The sequence below is a fragment of the Budorcas taxicolor genome, chromosome 1 (genome assembly GCF_023091745.1).
Source record: "Budorcas taxicolor isolate Tak-1 chromosome 1, Takin1.1, whole genome shotgun sequence".
NCBI lineage: Eukaryota > Metazoa > Chordata > Mammalia > Artiodactyla > Bovidae > Budorcas > Budorcas taxicolor.
The window spans coordinates 4,131,013-4,157,928 of record NC_068910.1 but is presented as its reverse complement, the minus strand read 5'-3'; the positions used below and the strand labels follow the sequence as shown (position 1 = coordinate 4,157,928).

Here is a 26,916-nt window from a genome sequence, read left to right as displayed (position 1 = left end):
TCTGAGTGAACTCCGGGAGTTGGTGATGGATAGGGAGGCCTGGCATGCTGCAATTCATGGGGTCGCAGAGTCGGACACGACTGAGCGACTGAACTGAGTGATGTGGAGGCGGGCAGACACACGTCCTGCACACACCGTGCGTGGGGGTGGGAAAGGCCTGTCTGGGGCCCGAGGGGAAGCTGCCGCAGGGACACCTGGCATGCCCCCCGAGACCGCCCTGGCGCCTCTTTCAGATCCTGTCTTCCATCGAGCTGCTCCAGCACTCTCTGCCCAAGATCAACCGGAGCGCCTCGGAGCCCTCCCTGCACCGGGCGGCCCACACCGAGGACATCAACGCCTGCACGCTGACCACATCCCCTCGGCTGCCCGTCTTCTAGTAGCCCCGCGCCTCTGCCCGGGCTGCCGGTGGGAAGGGCGGTCAGCAGGCACCACCGTCTGTTCCCTTTCTGTGGGGACGGAGCTGGTCTTCCGAGAAGCTGCTGCTAAGGACCTTCTATACCACTCAACAGGGCCTTAACTTCACGTTGCCTTTTCTGCCCTTACTGCCCCGGGAGGAGGAAGCCATTCACCAGCTGGTTTATCCTGCTCCCCCGGCGGCTCCCGAGCTCATGAGCCGACCTCCTCCAGACGCACCCATGGCTGCTGATGGCCACACAGTGGGCCCAGCTGTCAGCTGCAGGAGTGTCTTTGGAACAGCCGCGGTCAGAGGGGAAATGAAGGTGGCAGGCAACCAGCCGTGATGTGGGACGTGTGGACTAAGCCAGCTCCTAGGAGGGTCGCTGTCACAGAAGGCCTTCTCTGCAGACTCCTGATGTGGCGCCAAACAGGTAGCTTTGCACATAACGCTCCAGATGGCCCAGGGCTGTCGGGACTGCAGCGGCCTGGATGAGCCCGCTTTGGTACTAGGGACTTGACTTGGGGACACATCCTTTCCTGATGGGCTCCGGTGCTGGGCTTGGTTGCACCAAAGGTGCTGGGCCTCCCCGCCCCAGGGAGCAGTCCTCAGCGTGCTGAGTCTTCCAGGAGCGGCCCCCGTGGGCGGGGCCTGGCCAGCCTTGTCTCTGCATCCCATTATGTGTGCAAGGAAGCCAGGAACACCGGTTTTCTTGATAATTTGCGTTTAATTTTGTTTTTATTGCGCCTGACAAAATACAGTTATTCAATTATGTTATTTTAATAAAATAAATTAAATGTAGGTTTAATGGCTGTTCTCTCCTCTTAAAGTAATCCTGAGCTTACAGGATTGAATTCAGTTTGTTCAGAGCAGAACTCCAGAAGCAGGAAATGGGCCAGAGTGTCTGCCGGAGTGAATGGAATCCAGCCTCTGTTCACCCTCCACTAAAGAGTTAACTGTAGGAATTATGCAGAAAAGCAGTCTAAACTCAGGTGAAGAGTAGACTTTCTTTTACCCATACTTTGATACAGTTTATAAAATATCTGGTATCTACAGATGTCTATAAAAATAGATAATTCAGGCTTGGAGTGAGTTCTGGGATTGGCAATATTTTAAGCTCTTACAATCACAACTGATGAGAGACTTGTATTCGGTTTTCCTTAGGACCACTGCTGGGTTAGAACTGGAAACTGTTCTTAGGTGCTGTTACATTTGTATAAAACTTCTACTCAAACAAAGCCAGTTTACAGAGGAGAGAGCACAGCAGCCCTTGGCACAGGGTCCCTGGGGTCACAAGCCAGCAGGTGAGAGCCAGGGCGTGTCTGCAAGGTTGTTATCTGCCCGGCGACTCCAAAACAAACCCTGAACGGGGGGCCGTATCTGCTCTGCCCCCTGCTGCTTCAGGAGCCCCCCCTCAGAGGAACACCCAGCTGCAACGCTCCTGCCCTGCCTGGGGCCCTGGAGTGCCTCAGCCAAACTGAGCCAGGCAAGTTAGTGTTCTAAAAGCCGCGGTGTTCTAAAATCAAGGTGCAGACCCCGTGTGGAGCACACGCTGAGCACTCTAGGAGGCTCGCCACACAGGAGCCCTCTGAAGGGGGAGGCTCCTTTGGGGATCCAAGTACCCGCTGCTGGAGGGGCGACTACAGTAGCAGCTAGAGAAGCAGGACCCCATCTACGTGTTAGGTTAGTTTATATCCTTCCCTCTTCCCACCGCTGGAGTAACGGAGTGGCTGAGACCCAGAGGCGTAGAGCCCCACTGACTCCAGCACCCGCTGCCCCGGGCTGCCGTGGTCGGAGCTCGGCACGCCTGGCGGCGGGAGGCTGGGCCGCAGAGCCCCCGAGGAGGGCGCGGCCGCTCTTCAGGTCTCGGACGGCGCCACCCCGGACAGGTGCATGAAGAGGTCCCCAAGCTCCGTCACGTCCACGTCCTCAGTGGTGGGGGCGTGCCGGCTCTCTCGGTTTTCGATGAAATCCCAGAGCCGCACGGAGTTAAGGAACTGCAAAGACAGCCAGCAGACATGCTTGGTTATTGCTAACCGCAATGCGAAAGCGGAGTTGCTGAGACTCCATTGGCATCCCTGTGGCCAACGCCCTGAAGAGGCCAGGAGTGGCCCCAGCAATGCCCACAGGTGGGCAGAGTCCTCACCCGCACGGTGCCTTCGGAGCTGAGCTGTTTCCGCGGTTTCTCAGGCTCTGCCAGCCGCCCGTCAGGGTAAGCATGACGGTAAAGGCATTTGCTCCCAAATGGACAGGTCCCTTTGCCTTGCTCAAAGTACTTACAAGCTTTTTTCCTGAAAAGCAGAAGAGGATAATGTCAAAACCTGGATGCAGATGAACCACTCCTCCGCTGACAGGGAGGCTCAGAGTCGCTGGAAGCCGATCTCCACGCTGGACCGGTGGTTCACCACGCTGCACAGCCTCCCGCGGAGTCTCACGCACCTGGGGAGCCCCGTTCGGCCAAGACTCTGAAGCCGGGCCACTCGTCTCAGCCCAGGGTCCCAGCACTGGCTCCACCTGGGCAAGCTCCCCGTCCTCCCGGCCAGCAGTCATGTCAAGGTGAACACAGGAGCCTGGACCTCAGCAGCTGCGTTACGGGTCTCATTCTGATTTACCTTGGTCCCACCCTCCAGGGCAGGGCTTCTTCACTCTGGGCCACAGACCCCTGTGCGCCTACAAAACATAGTCGGAAAGCTAAGCTTTCCCCATCTTCAGCTTCTAGCTACAGATCTGTTAAAAATCCCTGTTCCTGAAACTCAAAACCAGACAGACAATCCACATTCCTTACTGAAATGAAATCTGTGATCCAAAGTTATCCCAAGCTGAAGAGATGCCCAAGAAGCCGGAAGGTGTCTGGAGAAGGTGAAGAGGTGAAGCCCGACCCCAGCTGACGAGAGTGAGGCTGGCCGGAGCCCAGGTCCCCACAGCCCGCCTCCCACAGGACTGACCCACACATAGGGGCCGTGGCCCCCTGTTCCCGAGCTTCTGAGCAGGTCCTCAAAGAACCGCCCAAGCCGGGGGTTCTTAACCAGGGTCTCTGGGACACTGGCTTTTCAAAACGTGTCCGGTTCTAGAGGTTCTAGACTCTAGTCCCCAGCCTTACCTGGTCACCAAGTCTACAGAGCACCTCCCCAGACCACCCTCCTCTCAGTTCGGACAGGACTGTGACCAGAGTCCCCTGTCATCCTCTTCCTGAAGACCCCGGCCAGGCTGAGGCCCTTCAGGACTTGTGTCTGTGTTGCTGTAAATGCCACATCTTCCCACGTTTCTTTTAACCTGAGGGACTGCTCCCCAAACAAAATCTGCACCCCGTCATTCCACCTGCCCCCACAAGCCCAACACACAGGCTTGCTCACGCGTCCGGGCTCAAGGTCCCCGCCCCATCCTGCTCTCCTGACACTGCCAGGTGCCATGAGGACTACGTAACTCCATGCGTAACTTCCCGTGCAATTTCTTACCCGCTCTCCCACACTGGCATTCAGCTTGAAGGGGCTGGGCCCACAACTCAGTAAAATCTGTGCAATGCACAGAAACACTCATCCACAGAAAGCGAGGCCATGAAACCCAACGGCTGTACTGGGATGTTTTCAGGTGGCTGCAGCAGAGCTTTCTTGCAGCAGAGCAGCCTTGCTGCTCCTGCCCTCTGGTGGACACAGAGGACCACCACAGGAGGTAAATCGATAAGCTCTCAAGCCTTCAGTAACTTAAAGGAGCTAGTTTTGCTCTTAGTACCATTTCTGCAGATAAACTAGTGCCTTCAGGTCTTTTAATCATATCTGTATTTCTAGTTTATGAAGAATGAACAAAAGCAGCGTTTTTCAAGGGATTATAGACACCTGGAAGAATGGAATGGTAAGAGGCTGAGTTACCTTTTCAAGAAATAATAGTGCTCAACCTAGAGCAGGCCCCAGTCAAATACATTGGCAAGGGAGCTAAAACTCCAGTGGAAAAGCCATGTCTTTGTGGCCTGAAGAACGTCAAGACAGAGCTGGTGGAAATCTACTATTCGAGGTGAGGAAAGGTCTGTCGCTGGCTCTTTGTCATTCCCCACCATTCTGGTTGCTAAAAATACAAGATGACACACAAGAAGAATCAGTAAAAGGTGCCCCATTCACACCGGAGGCTACCTTCAAGATGACAAGGGTTTCAAAGCAGCTGCTTCTGAAAGGTGTTCAAGATGAACAGAGAAAAAAAGATTGTGTGTGGGGGGGTTGGCGGGGAGGGGAGAAAAAGAAACTGAGTGGGCAATATAAAAACGTTTATCAGCTGCAGAAAAAATACGTGATGAAATGATGGTCAAAATTTATTCTGTCAGTTCCTAACAGTAATACTTACATGTGACAATAAAACCCTCTAGCATTTTTGGTCTCTCACAATATTTAGCCCTTACTTGGAAGATGATGGTCTGAGATTATCTTCTGTTTTATAGATTTCCCTAAGCTGAATTATACGGTCTCTGAGGATAAGATCTAACAGATAATGGTGCGAGTTCTTGTTGACTTAATAAGAGCACACTGATCTGCAGTAATTCTCCTGAGGTCAGACACTGGAAGCTGTTTAGTGTGTGCTGAGTAACATTCTAAAACTGATCCTAATGCAAACAAAACATACGCTACAGTGCTGAGAGCCAGGTGAAAAATCCCAGACTACCTGTTAGAGTTACTTGCGCCATGGCCTTCCACTGGTTTGAATATGGTTAGCTGAGTATCATCTGATAAGTCTGTAAATTACCCAGAAGCCTGGCTTGTATTATAAGTCTGCCTACCTCTTGACACTGCCAGTGTCCTCTGAACTTCAGGAGGCTTACTTGCAAGCAGAAAAGTACCTCACTTGCTGAAGTAAGTAATATCTCACATCGAAACGCCCTTAGAGCACTGTCTGCTACGTCCTTAAGTGTCCAGCAGATAGATCTGTCTTCTTACCTTTAAAATGGAAGTTAACCACTTTGGGATAATACAGGTTTACATTATCCAGACTATCAAAAGTTTTCCATTTCCATACATTCCTTCACATGTTCTAGACATGTGAACACAATGGCCCCCTTCTTTCTGCTGGAGAAAGTTAAGTACTCATTCTCCATATTCTTTTGCTTTGCATTAGCAATTAAATATTTTTAATGTAAGATAACCAGATATTACTTTACTGTTTTGTCTTACACTTTACGTTAAAGACCTCTTAGGTAAGACTGGGCAACTCTGCTTCATTAGTTGATTAAAAGAATGCTAGTAAGATCCTAACGGAGAAGGCGATGGCACCCCACTCTTGCCTGGAAAATCCTATGGACAGAGGAGCCTGGTGGGCTGCAGTCCATGGGGTCGTGAAGAGTCAGACACGACTGAGCGACTTCACTTTCAGGCACTGGAGAAGGAAATGGCAACCCACTCCAGTGTTCTTGCCTGGAGAATCCCAGGGACAGGAGAGCCTGGTGGGCTGCTGTCTATGGGGTTGCACAGAGTCGGACACGACTGAAGGGACTTAGCAGCAGCAGTAAGATCCTAAAGTATGTGCTGGTTGGTTGGTTTAGTTGCTAAGTTGCATCTGACTTGCAACCCCATGGATTGTGGCCCGCCAGGCTCCTCTGTCCAGGGATTCTCCAGGCAAGAATATTGGAGTGGGTTGCCATTTCCTTCTCCAGGGGATCTTCCTGACCCAGGGATCGAACCTGGGTCTCCTGCATTGCAGGCAGATTGTATACCAACTGAGGTACAAGGGAAGACTAATATTTAACATACTGGGAAAGAAAAATGGAAAAGAAAAGTTTCGAGAAGAAAACACTGTATAAAATACAATGACACTTCAAAGAAGCAAGTCTCATAGACTGCTGATGTAAAGATAGTTCAGTGATTAGCATAAAACTGGGAGCTTGACTGTAACCAACTGATGTATTTCAATAAAGATGTCTCAAGAAACACCTCAAGGACATTAACCTTCCCACACAGGACTCCCATTAGGTGCTGGAAAAAAATATCCTAGGGACCTACAGCAAAACAGAACACAGACAGTCCTGAGTCACCTTTTACTAATTCTTCAACACCCTTGGTCATTCAGGATGGGATCAGTCCACAGACCCAGGAGGGCCATGCCTACAGTTCAAGCAAGCTGAGGGAACCCAAAGCTCAGAGCACCCTGTGGACTGTAAGGGGTCCTGAAAACTCCTCCAGTCGGCAAGGGCCCTGGTGGTGGATTCCCTTCCTCTTTCCAGAGTGACGCCTCCCTGCCACGACAGATTAGCGTGCACTAGGTGATATATACACAGATACACTAGCACACACAGATCCCCATAGTGCACACACCCCAGTCTGTGAACGGTGAGGGGGAAGCAGGAACGAGGCACCAGCCCTCGCGCCTTCCTCTGGCCCAGGCCCCACCCCACCAGCACGCCTTTTTCTAGGGCTTACCAGGGAGGAAATGTAGGCGTGCTGCCGCCTTGTGGACGCTTCCTTTCACAGCACCTCGATATCCCGGCTCACGGGCCCTTCTAAGTCACAAGGCCAGAGGGGCCGAGAGTGACACCTGCCACACAGCCACGTCTGGGGTAGGTCATCAAGAACAGTTCAAAACAGAACTGCCTCTCAAGAAGCAAATTCAAGGCATTCATCTAACAAAGAACAGGCCCCCCACCCCTTTTCAAGCACGTGGAGAGGATGCCGCCTGGCTGATTATTAGACAGGGCTAAATCATCTCATCACTGACAGTGGCCATCCTCAAATCTCTACAAACAGCACCTAGCACAGAGGGCAGAGAGCAAACGGACTCCCCCGGGGCTGTCTCTGGGAAGGTATGTTTGTAAAAGGCCCCACTGACAAGGGGCCAGAGTTTTCTAAGAGAGCTCAATACACACACACCAGGTGAACCGGCAGTGACAAACGTGGGCCCACAGGTGAAGTGCTCCATCACCAGCAACAGACACGGCACAAGACGCCCATCGACAAATGCGAGGGTTCAGAAGATGGGGCACTTTACAGAAGGGACTACTCCCTACTCAGCCGAAGAGAGAGAATGAAATGATGCCTTTTCCAACAACCTGGATAGCCTCGGACTTGGCATACAGAGTGAAGCCAGAGACGCAGACGTTCCGGAAAACATATATGCTATTAGTTGCAGGTGGAATCTACAACATGAGACAACTGAACCCACATCAGAAACAGAAACCGACCGCCAGGCCCATGACACAGCCTGACAGCTGCCCAAGGCAAGGTGCTGGCGGTGAGAGGGGGAGGGTCTGACCGCCTGAGCACACGCGCAGAGCGACGGTCCCGAGAGGCCTGGTGCTCAGCGCAGAGTCCAGACCCCACTCTCATAGACTAGGCCACAAAGTGAAACAAAAACGTGTGTGTGTATAAGTGAGTCAAGTGGCTGGACACCCAGGAGAAACAGCACAGAAGAGGAACCGTATGCCACAGGAAGACGCGCACCGAAGACGCAAGGCCAGCGGCATTCCCCTGAGGTCTCTGGCCCCGGGCTGTGACCCATCCCTGAAGCCTGAGCAGTCTTGGGTCCCTGTGCTGGGCAGGAGCTGGTCAGGATGAGACTGCACACGGTGCCACTGGGCCCTGCACGGTCTGGCCCCGTAAGGTGGGGACCACATCCTGCACAGCCAGGAGGGCCCGCCGACAGCAAGCCAGGTGGAACCAAGGTCAGCGCACCCTCCGGTCGGTGCGGGCTCCAAAAGGCACCGCGTCTGCCAGCATCCTGGTGCCAGACCTCCCACTCTCCATGAGAAGCCCCTGCCGGGACAGCACCCTCAGCCCAGCTGTTTTCCAGTGGTTGAGATCTGCCTGCTGGGGCATGAGGCTAAGGCGGAGGTGGGAAGGAGACGCAAGTCCTCTGGCACACCCCACTCTCCCCTAGCACCCAGCACCCGGACCTTCTCTAGCTTCTCACTGCCCTAGCAACCAGAACAGAAAATGCAGGAATGCTGCCATCCTGTGTAAATGTCCACCAGCAACTTAAAATATGGTGCATTCAGGCCCTTTACACAGATCTGGGGATGTAAATGCCACCTGTCTTCGAGCCAATTCCTACGTTTTGTCTTCCGTCTTTGCGACTGCTTGCGTTGTGGCCCACCTGCCTTCTCTGTGCGTGGAATTTTGTATGGAAGAAGATTTGAGTGGGTTTCCATTTCCTTCTCCAATATATATTCCAGATCCCTGGACTGAACTGGCATTTGCTACAATGGCAGGTGGGTTTTTTACCACTCAGCACTTTGTGCACGCATGCTCAGTTGCCTCAGCCATGTCAGAGTCTTCGATCGTAGGACTCCTGCCAGGCAAGAATACTGGAGTGGGTTGCCATGCCCTCCTCCATGCCATCTTCCCCACCCAGGGATCGAACCTGCATCTCTTGTATCTCCTATATTGGCAGGTGTGATTTTTACTAATAGTGCCACCTGGGAACCCCCCTGACCCACCAGGCAAACCCCAAAACACACGTTCCAGGAGACAAGGAGACCCTGCCATTTGTGACAGCCTGGACTGTCCTGGAGGGCATCGTGCAAAGTGAAGTAAGACAGGGAAGACGAACGCTGCAGGACGTCACACACGTGCAGCTCTCAGGGCAAAAGTTAGACAAATAGAAATGGAGTGGAAACATGGTGGCCAGGAACACAGTGCTAAAAGATAGGGACAGCGGGTGAAAGGTTACAGACTCTCACCTGTAGGATGAGCACGTATTTACCGTAAAACACAGTGACTGACTGAGAGCACCGCAGCGCGCCCCGGAAGCTGCCATGGAGCCAGCAGACGCTGCACACGGACACCAGCACGGGCAGCGCCACAACCGGACTGCTCGCGCTCTCTACAGTCAGCGGAAACAAGCCCGGGGTGGCTGTGGCTCAGACCATGAACTCCTTATGGCCAAATTCAGACTGAAATTGGAGAAAGGGGGGAAAACCACTAGACCATTCAGGTATGACCTAAATCAAATCCCTCACAATTATACAGTGGAAGCGACAAACAGATTCAAGGGATCAGGCCTGATAGACACAGAGCCTGAAGAACTACGGACGGAGGCTTGTGACACTGTACAGGAGGCAGTGATCAAGACCATCCCCAAGAAAAAGAAATGCGAAAAGGTAAAATGGTTGTCTGAGGACTTACAAGTAGCTGAGAAAAGAAGAGAAGCTAAAGGCAAAGGAGAAAAGGAAAGATATACCCATCTGAATGCAGAGTTCCAAAGAATAGCAAGGAGAGATAAGAAAGGATTCCTCAGTGATCAGTGCAAAGAAATAGAGAAAAACAACAGACTGGGAAAGACTATAGAGATTTGTTTAAGAAAATTAGAGACACCGAGGGAACATTTCATGCAAAGGTGGGCTCGATAAAGGACAGATGGTAAGGACCTAACAGAAGCAGAAGATATTAAGACGGGGTAAGAATACACAGAAAAACTGTACAAAAAAGGTCTTAATGACCCAGATAACCACGATGGTGGGGTAACTCACCTCAAGCCAGATGTCCTGGAATGTGAAGTCAAGTGGGCCTTAGGAAGCATCACTAGAAGCTAGTGGAGGTGATGGGATTCCAGTTGAGCTGTTTCAAACCCTAAAAGATGATGCTGTGAAAGTGCTGCACTCAATATGCCAGCAAATTTGGAAAACTCAGCAGTGGCCACAGGACTGGAAAAGGTCAGTTTTCATTCCAATCCCAAAGAAAGGCAATGCCAAAGAATGCTCAAACTACCGCACAACTGCGCTCATCTCACACGCTAGTAAAGTAATGCTCAAAATTCTCCAAGCAACGCTTCAGCAATACGTGAACCGTGAACTTCCAGATGTTCAAGCTGGATTTTTCTTTAGAAAAGGCAGAGGAACCAGAGACCAAATTGCCAACATCTGTTGGATCATGGAAAAAAAAGAATTCCAGAAAACCATCTACTTCTGCTTCACTGACTACCCTTTTTTTACTGTGGAGATCACGACAAACTGTGGAAAATTCTTAAAGAGATGGGAATACCAGATCACCTGACCTGCCTCTTGAGAAATCTGTATGCAGGTCAAGAAGGAACAGCTAGAACTGGACATTGAACAACAGACTGGTTCCAAATTGGGAAAGGAGAACGTCAAGGCCTGCTTATTTAACTTACACGCAGAGTACATCGTGAAAAATGCCAGGCTGGATGAATCACAAGCTGGAACCCAGGTTGTCGGCAGAAATATCAATAATTTGATATTATGCAGATGATACCACCCTAATGGCAGAAAGTGAAGAGGAACTAATGAGTCTCTTGATGAAAGTGAAACAGGAGAGTGAAAAACCAGCTTAAAGCTCAACATCAAAAAATAAGATCATGGCTTCCCGTCCCATTACCTCAGGGCAAACAGATAGGGAAAAAATGGAAATGGTGACAGACTTCTACTTTCCTCTCTCCAAAAATCACTCCAGATTGTGACTGTAATCAAGAAATTAAGACACTTTGCTCCTTGACAGAAAAACTATAACAAACCTAGACAGCCTATTAAAAGGCAGAGACATCACTTTGCCAACAAAGGTCTGTATACTCAAAGCTGTGATTTTTCCCATAGGCACGGATGGATCTGGGAGTTGGACCATAAAGAAGGCTGAGCGCTAAAGAGCTGATGCTTTCTAATTGTGCTGGAGGGTCCCTGGGACAGCACAGAGATCCTACTAGTCAATCCTAAAGGAGATCACTGTTTCCACATTCAAGGGAAGGACTGATGCTGAAGCCGAACCTCCAATGATCCGGCCACCTGATGTGAAGAACTGACTCACTGGAAAAGACCCTGATGCTGGGAAATACTGAGGGCAGGAGAAGGGGACGACAGAGGATGAGGTGGTTGGATGGCATCACCGCCTCGGTGGACGTGAACTTGAGCACACTTCAGACGGTGACAGCCGGAAGCATGCCTGGCACGCTGTAGAACATGGTGTCGCAAAGAGCTGGAGACAGTTCAGTGACCGAACAAACTGCGGTTGCCTAGTATACCTCAGCCAAGTTTTAAAACGGTACCACCACCTTGTGTAGCCTTATGTATGTAAATATAATGCATACGTATTACATCTGTACCACAAAGATGCTAACAGGGAGGTAACTGCATTTCATGTATGGCAGCAGGAGTATTAACTGCCTGAAAAATTAGGAATACATTGTAATCCCAAGGGGAAAAAAAACAGTTAAGAAAAAAGAGAAGCTAAAAGATGTCAGTTAAAATGGAATTCTAAAAAAAATACTCAAAATAGCTCTCAGTTGTAAACAGTAGCGGTGTCCTTCAACAGAGATCAGCGCTTCAACAGGCAGGCCTGCTCTGCTGGCTTTGGTGTGTGTGCGTTTCAGCTGTCACGGGTCATGGTGTGAGTGTGCGTGAGTTCCCTGCAACCCACATGCCCAGCAGGACAGGGTCAGCAGACAGGTGATGGAGTCAGGAGGTGGGCCCTCAGGAAGGGGAGCAGCGCTGCTGCAGGGGCCTGCGAGCTCCTGCACCCTCCCAGCACGTGAAGACGCGGCAAGGGGGCGCAGGCCCTCACTGGACCCTGACCGTGCCGGCACACTGATCTCGGACCCCCGGCCTCCAGAACCGCAACAGTAAACACGCCTGTTGTTTTTAAGTCCCTCGGTCTCTGCTGTTTTGTTACACCATCAGAAACAGGCTGAGAAACCACGTACAGTGAGATGCATCGTGGGCACATCCGAGCCCGTGGTTCTGGGGACCGGGACCTCCTCTGGAGAAACCACGTCTGCTGACGCAGCGAGAGACCTCGAGAGGGGCTCTTCCTGGGTTAATGGGAGGGTCTCACAGGAGAGCCTCACAGGAGCCGGAAGGGAGAGAGGCAGAGGTGGAGGGTGCTGCTCCCCGAAGCCGGGAGGGGCCCGCAGCCCCAGGGAGCCATGCCTGCCCACACCTGGTTTGGGGCTCCCAGCCTGCAAACCGTAGGGACGCCAGCGTCCGTTGTTTCTAGCCATCCCGTCGGGGTCATACTCCAGCAGCCATGGGAAACAAAGCCCAGGGTTCTGCTAACAGCCACTGTGCCCCCGCGACGCGGTTCAGATTCCATCCTCGCGACCCAGGCCGCAGGAAGCACAGCCAGCTCTCCAGACCAGCCCACCACAGCACACGGGCGCGGGCAGGACCGACCGTCTGGAGCTCTTCTCACGCCTGTCAGTGGCCGGCCACCCAGCGGCGCCGTGTTGCCGCCTCGTTTCCCCGTGCTAAATCCTCAAGAGATCTGACGAAAACTGATGGAGAGGAAACTGGCCAAAAAGACAGGCGCGCAGCCAAGCAAACGGAGAGCGGCGCCTCTGGGGCGAGAGTGAAATCCGGCGTCTCAGCCCTCACCACGTTCAGGGCCCAGCAAATTCACCCTGATCCTCCTGCAGAACGGAGAATCCAGACCAGTCCAGAAGCCTCCACGCCTCCCGGCCCGGCCCCCGCCTGCCGTGGCTCGCCCGGCTTGTAACAGGCTGACTGGTCTCCCCTCTTCCCGTCTCCTCTTTCAGGACATTTGCAGCGGTTCAGTCACAGGTCACGTCAGTCCTCCGGTCAGAACCCCATGGCGGCTGCCCGCCTCGGCCAGAATGAAAGCGGGGTCCCACCCAGTGCCCCGAGCCCCGCACGATGCGGCCGGCCCTCCCTTCCCACCTAGCTCCGCCCTGCTGGTCCCAGCACCAGGCGCTGGCCCTCAGCCTTCCTCTGCAGGGACCAGCCCCTCCCTCGGGTGGCCGCTGCCTCCCCTCCCCCAGGTCTCTGCTTCCTCTGCTGAGGCTCTCCAGGCTCCACCACGGACACTGCAAGCCCCTCACTTCCTGTCCCCATTCCCAGGCTTATTTCTCTCCTTAGTCCCACCGTCTCATATCCTGTTTATCTCATGGGTTTACTTGATTCAGTGGAATGTGGACGGTGTGCCGGCTGGGATGTCTGCCATTTGTTTAAAGCCGTATCCCCAGCAACTAGCAAGAGCCTGTCATACAGATCCTCCCTGTCATCTGCTGCATGAGCGATCAGTAGGGCAGGCCTGCCTCAGCATCACAAGCAGGGTTTCAGGGGCATACTGCTCAGCTTCGGAACCAAAAGGCAAGCCCACTTCACCCTGGCCGCGCTCATCTCCACGCCCCCAAAGCCCGGCCCGCCGCCCGAGAGAGAGAGCAGACGCTGAGTGGCCTCAGGCCCCCACAGGCAAGGCCCCGCATGCCGCGCGATGGAACGAGCCAGGCCGGCACCAGACCATGCTGGAGCTCACGGCACTTACCCCATTCCCTGTTTGAAAGCTTCAATCAGCTCATTCTTTTTGTTCTGATCTTCTACCCAGTACACACTTGGAATTACAAACTCTGATATCACGCGGCATTCTGGACAGGACCTGCAACAAGCAGCGGGTTAGGAAGGGAGAGACTCAGTCACACACCCCATGCCCACTCCCCACTACACCTCGTGCTCAAGTGTGTGACCAGCCCGGTGCCTCTCACCCCTGAATTCTAAAAGGTACAAACACAATCCTCTAAGCCTAATCTACAGTTAAAACATGTTCAACAGTAAAGAGACAACCTAATTTTAAAATGGGGAAAGGATTTGAGTAGGCATTTCTCCACAATGGCCAACAAGCACACGATGTTTAATACCATTAGTTATCAAGGAAATGCAAATTAAAACCATACTAAGGTATCACTTCACACTTGCTAGGATGGCTAACATCAGAAATCAAGACAATTTCAAAATAAGTGTTGGCAAGAATGTGGAGAAACTGGAATCCTCCTCCGTTGCTGAAAGTGAAAAGTCAAAGTGAAAGTCGCTCAGTCATGTCTGACTCTTTGTGACCCCGTGGACTATACAGTCCATGGAATTCTCGAGGCCAGAATACTGGACTGGGCAGCCTTTCCCTCTCCAGAGCATCGTCCAAACCCAGGGATTGAACCCAGGTCTCCCGGATTGCAGGCAGACTTTACCAGCTGAGCCACAAGGCAAGCCCAAGAACACTGGGGTGGGTAGCCTATCCCTTCTCTAGCGAATCTTCCCGACCCAGGGATTGAACCGGGGTCTCCCACATTGCAGGCGATTCTTCACCCACTGAGCTATCAGGGAAGCCCCTGGGGGTATAGAATGGTTCACCCATTTTTTTTTTTTTAACAGACTAAGCGCTGCGGGGCGTCTTTATCTGGCTGTGCTGGTCTTAGCTGCAGCGCACAGAGTCCAGTGGCGCACAGCGTCAGGAGCCACGGGGTGCCGGCTTGGCTGCTCCGAGGCATATGGGATCTCAGCTCCCTGACGAAGGACTGAACCCACGTCCCTTGCGTCACAAGGTGGGTTGTTCACCACTGGACCACCAGGGACATCCCTGGTTCAGCCACTTTGGACAGCAGTCTGGCAGGTTCTCAAAATGTTAGACACAGAGTTCCCATATGCTCAGCAACTGTGCTCCTAAGTGTATACCCAGAAGTATTGAAAGCAGGCAGGCAAACAAATACAATAAATATTCACAAGCACAAATAGCCAAAAGATGTAAATAGCCAAAAAGCCACTGTAATAGCCAACAGATGAAAACAACCCGGAAGCTCATCAACCGGTGAACACATAAACAAAACGCGGCCTTGGCACAGGATGGAACATTACTCGGTCACCGAAAGGGAACAGTATGTTGGCTCATGCCACAACGAAGGTGAACTCTGACAACAAGCTGAGTTGAGGAGCCAGACAGAAACGCCTGCTATGGCAGGGTCTGCTTCATGTGGCCAGAACAGGCAACGTCAGAGCAACACTGATTTACTGACTGAAACCACCCTTGGCTATTCACTGAAGGACTGATGCTGAAGCTGATGCTCCAATACTTAGATCACCTGATGAATGGACTCACTGGAAAAGACCCTGATGCTGGGAAAGACTGAAGGCAGGAGAAGGGGACGACAGAAGACGAGATGGTTGGATGGCATCACCGACTCAAAGGACATGAGTCCGACAAGTTCTGTGAGATGGTGAAGGCCAGGGAGGCCTAGCGTGCTGCAGTCTGTGGGGTCGCAAAGAGGCAGACGCGCCTGAGCGCCTGAACGACAGCAAAGCAGTTGCCAGGGGCTGGAAGGAGGGAACAGGCAGTGACTCAAGGCAGAGTGCTTTCTTTTTAAGATGATGAAAATGTTCTAAAATTAGCCTATATGACAGCTGCACTACTCTGAACATAATACAAGTCCCCTGAACTGTACATTCTATCTCAATAAAGCTGTTATCTCACCACACACGTGTGACTTTAGGCCAGTCACCTGACCTCACCAGGCCTGAGTTTCCCTACACAAAGCGAGGGTGATGATCACGGGGTCACTGAGGGAATGGCGACGTAACGAGTGTGACGTTTCTCACGCTGCACCACGTGCGGCGGCTTCTCCCTGCGGGCGAGCTCTGCTCCCTCCCGCTGAGGAGCTGAAGACTCCTGTGTTCCTGCGTGCGGGTTCACGCTCAGTAGAGCTGGGGCCAAGCCCAGTGCGCACTGAGGACGCCCAGTGTCCGATGCCACGTGCAGTGGGCTCCGCGCCCTCCCTCCCTCAGGCTTCAAGGGGCCCCTATGTGGCAGACGAAGATAAAGACAGGCAGCTGTCCTAAGGGCAGACCGCCAGTTACGTGAGCACCAGAGCCCAGTGGGCCCTCTCGCACAGGGGTGCCTGCTGAGGTCCCCCCAACACCGCAGACGCCTGCAGGAACTGACACCCACATTTAAAAGGAGAAGGCATCAGGGCTTGGGCGGGGGGGGGTCCTGCAACTTGCTCAAGGCCCTGCAGCCTGGAAGACGAGGAAGGCTTCAGAGCGAACGGAGGCAGGTCCCGGGTTGAGCCTCCTCCCAGCGTCTACAGCTCCGGCCCCAGCCGCACTTACTTGATGATGGGGTTTTCAAACTGCCTGGCACACCGCCACTGCCGGATGCAGGACAGGCAGTACGTGTGGCTACAGCTGGAGAGGATCCCGAACCTCCGCTCCGAGGCCGACGCCTTCTCCAGGATCACCTCCATGCAGATGCTGCAGGCCTTGTCCTGGCTCGCCTGGAGGGCGAAGGCCTTCTCCATCTCGCGTTCGAATGCTGACATGCAGACCTGACGTACGGGGGGGCGGAGCCTGAGGCCTGGGAGCAGCTGGCGCCCACGCGGCCCAGCTCGGGCAGGAGGGCCGGGGACCCCGGTTGCCGAGGCAGGGCCTGCGTCCGGGACACGGCGCGCGCTCAGGCCGCCACCGGCTCGGCCCTCCGCCCTCCAGCACCGCTCCTGGGTCGCCTCCAATTTAAACCCGAGATCAGAGGCCCAAGGAAGTTACAGGGCTGATGTGGGGTCACAGAGGTTGCCAGGACTGGGACCCTGGTGTCCTGTCCCCTTGGGCACTGCCCTGCCCCACACCAATACCAGACATGGTGAACAATTCTTAACCTAAAACATTGGGCTGACAGGCCAGGGTCGGAGGTCGGTAGCATCACTTCCTCCCAGGACACGCCCCTCCACTCAGGAAGCAGGTGAACACGTCCCGGTGCAGCACCACATACCAGGCACCGGCGTCAACGTGAAGGATACGCAGACCCAGGCCCTGGCACGGTGGACGCACACGAGCCGAACCCACAGGCACACGGGACACTGCATCCCCGGGGGAGGGCAGCTTCTCATCGGCGCTCACCGCCATACCCCCTGGAGACGGCGGGGGGCGCAATCCCCCCTCACCCACTGGAGATGGTGGGGGGAGGGGAGCAGCCCCCCTCCACAGCCTGTGCTGAGCGGAGGCCGCCAGAAGACGCTGGAGCCCCCGGCCCTGCCAGTCCCTCCAGCAGCGGGTGCCTCACTCTCGCCGGGGCTTGGCCTGGCTGGCCAGGCCCAGGATGCAGGAGTTACTGGCAGAAAGACACGGACAGAGCTGCCAAGGGTTTCGTCACCTAGTGCACCCCCCCCCCCCCCCTCCCCCGCAACCCGCTCCTTCAGACGCGTTCACGTAAAGCTGGGCGCTATACCTTCTCGTGAGCTTTCCTCTGCTCGGGGTCGAAGGGGTGCAGGACGCGTAACCTACAGATCTCGCACACCTCCCCGTGCAGGTAGGCGCACGCGTCCCCAAAGCGGCACTCCCCAGTGGCCGCGTAGGGGCACAGCTGCTGCCCGCCGCCATACGAGCTGCTGGCCTCCAGGTCGTCCAGGCCGCTCCGGATGGCGTCCAGGTAGGAGTGTGGCCTCAGCTCGGGGCCGCTCTGCGCGTCGCTGCAGCCCCCAGGACCACTCCCCATGCTGGGGCAGCTCTTGTCTTCAGCCATGCCGGAGAGATCTGAAGAGAAAACGCACAGCGCACACACTCGTGAACCCTGGCCCCACCTTTCTGGGAAGCCATCAGTCAAAACCTGACAGATGAACCCTGACTTTGGGAGTTTCACCCTTGGAAATGTATGGAAAAAAACAAAGGCCAGAGGGGAAAATGTTCAGAGTGATATTACTTAGAATTGTAATAAAAACCAAAAAGCCATAATTGGCAACATAGGGAAACAGCAAAGCAGACGGTGATATATTTATATAAAAGAATGTGAAAGTTGCTTTTTAAAAACGGCAAGTATGGAAATATCAACACATGGACCAGTTACACTCAAAAAAAAAGAAAGTCGAACGGAATCCGGAATGATGTCAACAGAACCGCAGGGACTCCCTCTTCTCCAGTCGCTCTACGGTGAGGAGACGGAGGACCCAGGGCAGATTCCTGCCCTTCAGCCACCGCCCACCTCTCAGCCAGGAGCCGCCGCCGCCCTGGCACATGCTCCTAACCTCCCCAGAGCGGGTAGCTTTGGGATGGACCTGTTTGCTTAGTACAGTATCTGCCTATCTTATGCTGAACAATTTCCAGAAGTAGAAACTCCTTTACCTGGTGAGAACCAGCCAATAAAACAACTACCGTTTGTAGTCTCTGACCCAGGCAAACCCTGTTCCAGGGCATAGACCACTTCCCAAACCGCGGCGGGCTGTTCTGTTTCTGAAAGTGCAACTGGCTCAGCGTTGAGGACTGAGACTGTGAACCAGCGGAGACGGCAGTGAAACGCGCTTCATCAACACGCGGAGCTTTGCGATGAGCAGCCTGCGGCCTCTCAGAGCGGGGCCAGCACCCCAAGCGGTGCCAGCAGCGTCCCTTCCCCACCACGGGCACGAGCCCAGACATGTGGCCCGAGCGCCCTGCAGCAGGGCAGGCTGCTGTCAGGGGGCTCTGGGTAGGTGCTGAGGGGCCCCCTGACAGGGAAGCCCAGGACACGAGGGTGCTGCTCAAAGGAGAGACAGGGCCGTGCCCACTCACTTCGGTCTCTCAGTACCAACGTCCTCTTTTCACGTTTCCCAGGCTCGTGTAAGTTAGTCTTCACGATCGACGCAGTGAGCTCAGAAGCAGGGCGAGGACTGTGGAAAGCCGGGGAGGGCACCCCATGGGGCACAGTGCCGATGGCCCCACCAGCCGCAGCAGAGGGCCTTGTGTGATCATACCTGGACAAGACACACGCAGAGGATCAGGAGCCCCCCCCACACGCCTCACCCGCCCCAGGCCGCAAAGGCTCCGTCCGCTTCTGCCCCATCTGTGCACATGGACGGGGAGACAATCTCCTGTACTTTAATCGATAAAACTCTTACCAATTGGAAAGAACTGCCTGGCAATTCAGAGTGGGTGGTACACTGCTGTCTATTACTTCCACTGAGTGCCCTGTGGAGCTCGAGTGGGACGGACGTGCTGCCCAGACCATGCAAGAGCCCGACCCGCCAGGAGATGCTGGCTGTTCCCTGGACTCCTGGGGGCGCCCGCTGGCGGGAGCAGAGCAGGGCGGGCCGAGTGCCCGCGTCCCGGGAACTCAGGGAGGGACAGAGGGCGCTCCCAGTCCAGGAGGCAGAGCAGCCGCTCTCTGCGCGCCCAGGGAAAGGCACCTACGGACGGTGGATTCAAATGAAGACCACGCGCGCATCAATGCTGCTGCGTGCGCGCTCACCCACAAAGTTGGACGCCACTCACGTCTCCAAAAGTAGCTAATGTGGACGAGCTGAATGATGGGACATCAACATCATGGAAGGTTATAAAATCGCAGTTAGCACGCAACAGTGGCAGCACTGCGAAGAGCTTATGACATGTTATTAAGAAAAAGCAAGACATAAAATCTTGGGTATACTGTGACTGCAAATCTATAGTTACAGACTCATAAGAGCGGGCCTGAAAGTGACTTTGGAAAATTAAAGTTGTCTGTAGGGCACTAAGTTTGAGGTTTCTGAATTATTTTGGCACACTCCTTTTTAGGTTCTCCCCTCATCAAGACCCAAGGTTCAGATGAAGGATTTAGGGCCCCGTGAGCTCCGCGTAGCAGCCGGCACAGGCGCGGCTCTTGCCTGCAACGAGCCCCGTAGGCGCAGCAGCCCTTCTGGTAGTATTTGCAGACGGTGGATGGCTTGCTGTTCGCCAAGTCGTGTGAGAACAGGCACTGGCTTCCTTCCCGACACACACCGTGCATAAAATACCTGGAGAGAAAGCAGAGGCACAGGGCTTTTAGAGGCACACTTTACTTTCCACATCACTGTATTCTTGAACCGAGTACACACACACACACTCTCCATACACTATGTGTTAAGTGGGCACTGGAGATGCCCCGTGTCCTTGACTCGAAGACACAGTGATTTTAGACACACCATAGCTATTTCTGTGGCAGCGTTTCGAGAAGAAACATGATCCCACATATTTCATCCTCCAAACATCCTCTTGATTTAAGAAACGTTCCCCGCGTAAAATGTGAGCCTCCTAACCGAGAAAGCACATGCTGAAGGCCTGCTCTGTCCTCACGGAGTTAAAGGGTCTGCTGTGCAGAAGTCAGAGACCTGGGCTCGAGCCCCAGCGGTGTCAGCCATCAGCGCAAAACCAGCTTTGGCGGGCCTTGCTACCTTCACCTGTGAAACAAAGCTAACACGACCTGCCCTACTAAACCGTGCCGAGGGCAGCGCCGAGACAGGCACAGAGGAGCATCCGCGGGCCGTCCCAGTCGGGCCTGAAGGAGCCACAGCGAGGCATCCTGGCTCCGTCCCGCCGGAGCACGGAGGCACTTTGGCATTAAGGGCAAACTCACTCTCAAACGGAGAGACTTTAGGTCTGCCCCAGTAACGTTCAGAAAGAGACAGAAAAGCTCCAAAACGAGCTAGATGACAGCAAATAACTTACTGGCAGTTAAAACAAACTTTAACATTCTGTGAGGGAGGAGAATAAAATCTAAATGCTCAAAAACACAACGTTTGGCAATCAAAAATCACTGGATATACCCAAAAGCAGGAAAATGTGACCCACAACCAGGCGAACAGTCAGTAACAGGAATGGCAGGTGGCAGACTCAGGAGACCAAGACTTTAATTACAGCCATCACAGGCTATGCTCAGTATGCTGAAGGGTTTAAGAGAAGCGCAAAAACAGCATGAGGAGAAATGGACAGCACAACACAGAACCGAATGAACTTCCACAACATATGAACCAAATGAGAAATGACAGTTACACCATGACGGCAAAATAGCACTACCTAACACAATCTCAGAAAACTTGAAGACAAAGCAACGGAAACTGTCCAAACTGAAGTACAAGAAGAGGAAAGAGATTTCTGCTTCCAGCCAGGAGGAGCATGGAACTTGTCCCTCCACTGTGAAACACTAGGACACAGGACAAAACACATCAAACAACTGCTTTCAACGTGGACAAAAGGTAACACCAGACTGGGCCGCGGAGGCAAACAAAGGCGCCAAGCCCGGCCTCCCGCCGCGAGGCATAGCTGGGCCCGGAGCAGGGAGGGCGACCCCAAGCGGGGCCCCGCGGTCTTGCTGACACGAAGAGGCAGACACTGCAGTTCAAGGAGGCGGAGGGAGGCTCTTTTAAGAGCCAATAAATAGAATCGCACGTATACAGTGACTGACTTTTGATAAAGGTGTCAAGGTAATTCAACAAATGATGCTGGACCCAGTATACACACGAAAAAAAAAACAACTAAGTCTGCTGATGGTACCCAATGTGAATGAAGTATACAACGAAACTGCCACGCATCCTAGGCAAAAACACTTAAACTTGAATCCAACAAAACTGCGGATCTACACCTCAAAGAATAACATACCTAGGAATAAACCTACCTAGGGAGACAAAAGTACTCCAAAGACTGTAAGAAGACAGACGGAAAAATATCCCATGTTTGTGGACTGAAGAAGCAATATTGTCAAAATGACTATACTCCCCAAGGCAATCTACAGATTCAATGCAATCCCTATCAAATTTCCAATGGCATTTTTCACAGAAATAGAACAAAAATCTCAGAATCTGTATGTAGACACAAAAGACCCCAGACAGTCAAAGCAATCCTGAGAAAGAAAAACAGAGCTGGAGGAATCAGGTGCCCGGACTTCAGACTACACTACAAAGCTACAGTCATCAAAACAGTATGGTACTGGCACAAAACGAGAAATATACATCAATGGACCAGGACAGAACACCCAGAAAGAAGCCCACGCACCTATGGTCAACCGATCTATGACAAAGGAGTAAGACCACACAATGCTGGAAAGACAGTCTCTTCAACAAATGGTGCTGGGAAAACTGGACAACCATGTGCAAAAAAATGACCACAGGTCATTCTTTAACTCCATATAAGGTCAAACAGGATTAAAGACCTAAATGAGACCAGATACTGGAAAACTCCTAGAGGAAAACACAGGCAGAACACTCTGTGCAATCAATCACAGCAACATCTTTTTCTCACCCATCTCCCAGAATAATCAAAATGAAAACAAAAATAGACAAGTGGGACCAACTCAAACTCAAAAGCTTTGCCACAGCAACGGAAACTATAAACAAAACGAAAACACAACTCACAGATTGGGAGAAATATTTGCAAATGATGCGATACACAAGGCATCAGTCACGATCAAAATGTGTACAAACAGCTCATGCTGCTTCAGAGTGTCAAAGCAATCAACTCACTCAACAAATGGGGAGAAGGCCTAAACAGACATTTCTCCAAAGACACACAGACGGCCAACAGGCACATGAAAAGATGTTCAGTATCACTAATCATTCAAGAAACGCAAGTCAAAACTACAATGAGATCTCACATCCGCCAGAATGGCTATCATGAAGAAAAATCCACAAACAATAACTGCTGGAGAGGGTATGATGAGAAGGGCACCCTCCTACCCTGTTGGTGGTACAGCCATTACAGAGAACAGTGCAAAGGTTCCTTAAAAAACTAAAAATAGAGCTACCATCTGACCCTGAAACCCCACTCCTGGGCATGCACCGACGGGTAAAAACATGACCCAAAAGGATACGAGCACCCCAGTGTTCACTGCAGCCCGGCTTACAGCAGCCAAGACAGGGGAGCCCCTGAATGCCCATCGGCAGGAGAAAGAAACGCGGCGCACGCAGACCAAGGGCTGTGGCTCAGCCACCGAGAGAGAACGACAGGACACGATTTACAGCAGCCGTGGACGGGCCCGGGGGCATCCTACTGAGTGCAGTCATCAGACAGAGAAGGAGAAATGCCACGTGACAGCCCTTATATGTGGAATCTAAAAAGAAATTATACAAATGAACTTACAAAACAGAAACTCACAGACTTAGAAAATGAACTTATGGTTGCTGAGGGGAAGGAACAGTCAGGGAGTTTGGGATGGCCGTGTACACACTGCTGCGTCTTAAATGGATAACCAACAGGGACCTACTGGATAGCGCACGAAACTCTTCAATGCTATGTGACAGCCTGGATAGGAGCGGGGCTTGGGGGAGAAGGGATCCACATACATGCATGACTGATCCCTTCCCTGTCCACCTGAAACAGTTACAGCTCTGTTAATCGGTTATACCAAGACACAAAATTAAAAGTTCAAGAAAACCCAAAGCTGCAGATCTTTGAGTTTATAGGAAATTCAGGAGGACTGGGAACAAACTAAAAGACTTCATGATAAAGCAACCAGGTAAAAACAAAAGAAGAGGCGGCATGCGGGGCAGGTCTCTACCAAGCGAGTGTCATGGGAAAAGAGTAAGGGGAGAGGGCCTTGGTTTGGAAAACAGTTTGGCAGTTTCTTAAAACTTAAACATAAATTTACCACAGGACTCAGCAATTCCATTCCTAGGTGTTGACCCTGTCTACCCAAGAAAGATGAAAACATGTTCAAATACTTGGACAGGAACATTCACAGCAACGTTATTCATGTTATTCATAATAGTTAGAGTGAGAACTCTGACAATTCCAAGTGGTGAAGGGATAAACAAACTGTAAGACATCCACACAGTGGGGTATTATCTGGCAATAAAAAGGGATAAGCAATGACGCGTGCTACAAGGATGAGGGCGAACACATCACAGCAAGTGAAATAAGGCAGACACAAAAGGCCACCCGCTGCATGAATTCATTACGTGTGGTGTAAAGGGGCGCATCTACAGGGACAGAACGGTCCTTCTACAGACTACTATACAGCTTATACAGCCTACATGCAGACACAGTCCCTATAAATGGCATGAAAATTACACTTCAATAAAGCTGTCAAAAGAAAATTTAAAAAGAAGTAGACTGCACTAGCTTAGCAGACAGAATGTAAGGTATGCAATAACCGATGCAATATTTGGTCCTGGATTATATTCTGGTTTGGACAAAGCAGCTCCAAAAAACACCTGTGGCCCTGGAGAAGGAAATGGCAACCTGCTTCAGTATTCTTGCCCGGGAAATCCCATGGACAGAGGAGCCTGGTGGGCTATAGTCCATGTGGTTGCAGAACGCTCAGACATGACTTCAGTGACTCAACAACAAAGTGGAATAAAACAGTGAATACATTGTTTAATAAAGTACTCGGTGAAAACGGGAAAAAAATCTGTGGGACAAATGAGGAAATCCAGGTACAGACGCATACAGACTAGATATCAGATAATTCATTGACATGGAAAACTGAAGCGTATTAACTGAAACAAGTGTATAACAAAACAGAATATACAGTAAAATGGTGCAGTCATCACTATGCAAAACAGTACAGTGATTCCTCAAAAAATTAAAAGTAGAATTGCCATATGACTCAGCAATTCCCCTCCTGGGTATATACACAGACGAACTGGAAACAAGAACTCAAGTATTTGTACACCCCACATGATTCACAATAGATAAAAGCTGAAACAATCCAAGTGTTCCCTCGTGGACGAATGGATAAAAACAACATGTATCTGCACATGCAAGGAAGGAAAGCCTGACCGTTGCTGCAACATGGAAGGCCTTCAGACACAGAAGACAAGCACCACAGAATTCCACCTCCACGAGGTGCTCAGCACTGTCAAACTCAGAGAAAAGTGGAACGGCGGTGCCAGGGGCTGGGGAGGCAGATGCAGGAGTGAAGTGTCGAAAGGGCTTGGGGTTCCGGCTTCGGTTTGGGGTTGGGAGAGTCCTGGAGGTGGATGGGGGAGATGGGCGCACGAGCGCGCGAATGCGCCAGCCACGGCACTGAGACTCGGCTAAGACGGGAAAGTGTGTTACGGACATTTTACCACAGACTTTAGATCATACAGTATGCTCTCACACACACACGTGTTTGCATTTCAAAAATGCAGAAAGGTGTTTCTACCATGAATATATACTACTTCTGTAAGAGTAAACGATGGTTATTTTAGTTTTTTAAAATTATAAAAATATCGAATACTGGGGAGAGTGTGTTTAAAAAAAACAAACATAAACGCTCAGTATAATACCTATCTCACCCAACCCCCAAAGTTCACCTCTGATTCAGCTCAGTCCCTCAGTCGTGTCCGACTCTTTGTGACCCCATGGACGCAGCACGCCAGGCCTCCCTGTCCATCACCAACTCCCGCAGTTCACCCAAACTCATGTCCATCGAGTCGGTGATGCCATCCAGCCATCTCATCCTCTGTCATCCCCTTCTCCTCCTGCCTTCAATCTTCCCCAGCATCAGGGTCTTATCCAATGAGTCAGTTCTTTGCATCAGGTGGCCAAAGTTTTTGAGTTTCAGCTTCAGCATCAGTTCTTCCAATAAATATGCAGGACTGATCTCCTTTAGGATGGACTGGTTGGATCTCCTTGCAGTCCAAGGGACTCTCATCAATTCTTTGGCGCTGCTTTCTTCACAGTCCTACACTCACATCCAAACATGACCAGTAGAAAAACCATAGCTTTTACTAGATGGGACTTTCGTTGGCAAAGTAACGTCTTTGCTTTTTAATACGGTTGGTTACAGCTTTACTTCCAAGCAGCAAGCGTGTTTTAATCGCATGGCTGCAGTCATTCACCTCTTTAAAAGAGTCAGCTCTTATTAAAGTTTAGTAAAAAAACACTGACGATTAAGCTGACAGTTACAAGACGGACCCGTGCCTTACCACAATGCACGCACAGGGCTGAGGAGGCATAGGACCGAGGCGGGGAGGACCCAGGGGGCTGTGCGAAGCAGTGTGCAGAGCGCAGGGCTGCCATGGGCGGCAGGAGGCCGTGTCTCTTCCGAGAAGAGACAGGAAGGCAGACAGGGGAGCCGCCTGAGGGCACAGCAGGCCTGCTGAGACGGACGGGAGGGTCACGGCCAGACCGCGCCAGCTTTACTGACCAGTGTGCCCCCAGTAAGGGACAAGGGGCTGAAAGACATGACCCCTTCCCAGGCCTTTTCCAGAAGGGCTACGGAGCCGCAGGGGGCACACAGACTAGAGAGGCTGGAGAAGTCGGTGAGGAACTCATCAGGAAGGTGCTCTGAAAGGGGCTTCATCTGTGAACCCACGTTTTAACTTCAGGCACAAAAGCAGACAGAGTGGAAGGCTCCCAAGACCCACGCCAGCTCTCAACTTGGCAGCGTGGAGCACTGCCCATTTCTCCCCTCCCCGGGAAGGCTGTGACAATGTATCTTTTTGAAAGAGTGATTCTTCTTAACTGTGGCAAAGGGGGCCTTCCCTCTCTGAACAAGTTTCCAGAAATACAACAGGAAGGAAAACTACAACAGGTTCAAGGAGCAGCACCTTCACTGAGACTCTGTCTAGCACTTTCGCTTCTCCATCTCACTTAATCCTGACACTACCCTGGAGTACCAGCTCTATACCCATGATGCCGACAGGAAAGCTGAGGCTCAGAGAGGTGGGAGGCTTAGAGAAGATCTAATTGCTGGGCAGGGGAGCCCAGACCTCTTCTTCCCGAAACTGACTTTCCGGTCACTCTGCCTCTGGTCAAACCACGGCCTTGTCTGCAGCGCTGCGCCCCAGCTTTCACTGCACCCAACGGTGATGGCCCACCTTCCTCCACGGCCAGACGAGTCCTGGCGGGACCAAGAGACCATCCCACCCCCTCCAACCCACCACATGCTTTCCTGACAGCTTCACTGTGTGGTGCTTCCCAACGTGGGGGCCCTGACCTGAGAGAACTGCTACTCTCAAAAACATGCTTGGGGCCGTCTGGTCAACACCACACGCAAACACAAACTCAAGATGGACTAAAGACCTAAATGTAAGACTGGAAACCATAAGACTAGAGGAAAACACAGGCTGAACATTCCTTGACATAAACCACAGCAATATTTCTGGGGATCTGTCTCCTAAAGCAAAGGAAGCAAAAACAAACATACACA

At 52.2% G+C, this 26,916-nt stretch overlaps 2 protein-coding genes across 3 annotated transcripts in view; one reads left to right on the top strand and one right to left on the bottom strand.

Annotated features, from left to right (window-relative positions):
• Nucleotides 1–1,202, top strand: part of RAF1 (Raf-1 proto-oncogene, serine/threonine kinase) — a 74,367-nt gene extending 73,165 nt beyond the window's left edge. For both annotated transcript variants that reach the window (XM_052635749.1, XM_052635757.1), the window contains one exon: nt 234–1,202. In XM_052635749.1, the coding sequence (XP_052491709.1) occupies nt 234–377 (144 nt within the window). In that variant the 3' untranslated portion in view covers nt 378–1,202. The remainder of the gene's footprint in view (nt 1–233) is intronic.
• MKRN2 (makorin ring finger protein 2) overlaps nt 1,112–26,916 on the bottom strand; it is a 39,320-nt gene continuing 13,515 nt past the window's right edge. Inside the window, exons 2-8 of the mRNA XM_052635767.1 lie at nt 19,691–19,819; nt 18,624–18,805; nt 17,311–17,615; nt 16,200–16,414; nt 13,594–13,704; nt 2,541–2,685; nt 1,112–2,391 (exon numbers count right to left, since the gene is read on the bottom strand). Coding sequence (XP_052491727.1) covers nt 2,254–2,391; nt 2,541–2,685; nt 13,594–13,704; nt 16,200–16,414; nt 17,311–17,615; nt 18,624–18,805; nt 19,691–19,819 — 1,225 coding nt within the window. The 3' untranslated portion in view covers nt 1,112–2,253. The remainder of the gene's footprint in view (nt 2,392–2,540; nt 2,686–13,593; nt 13,705–16,199; nt 16,415–17,310; nt 17,616–18,623; nt 18,806–19,690; nt 19,820–26,916) is intronic.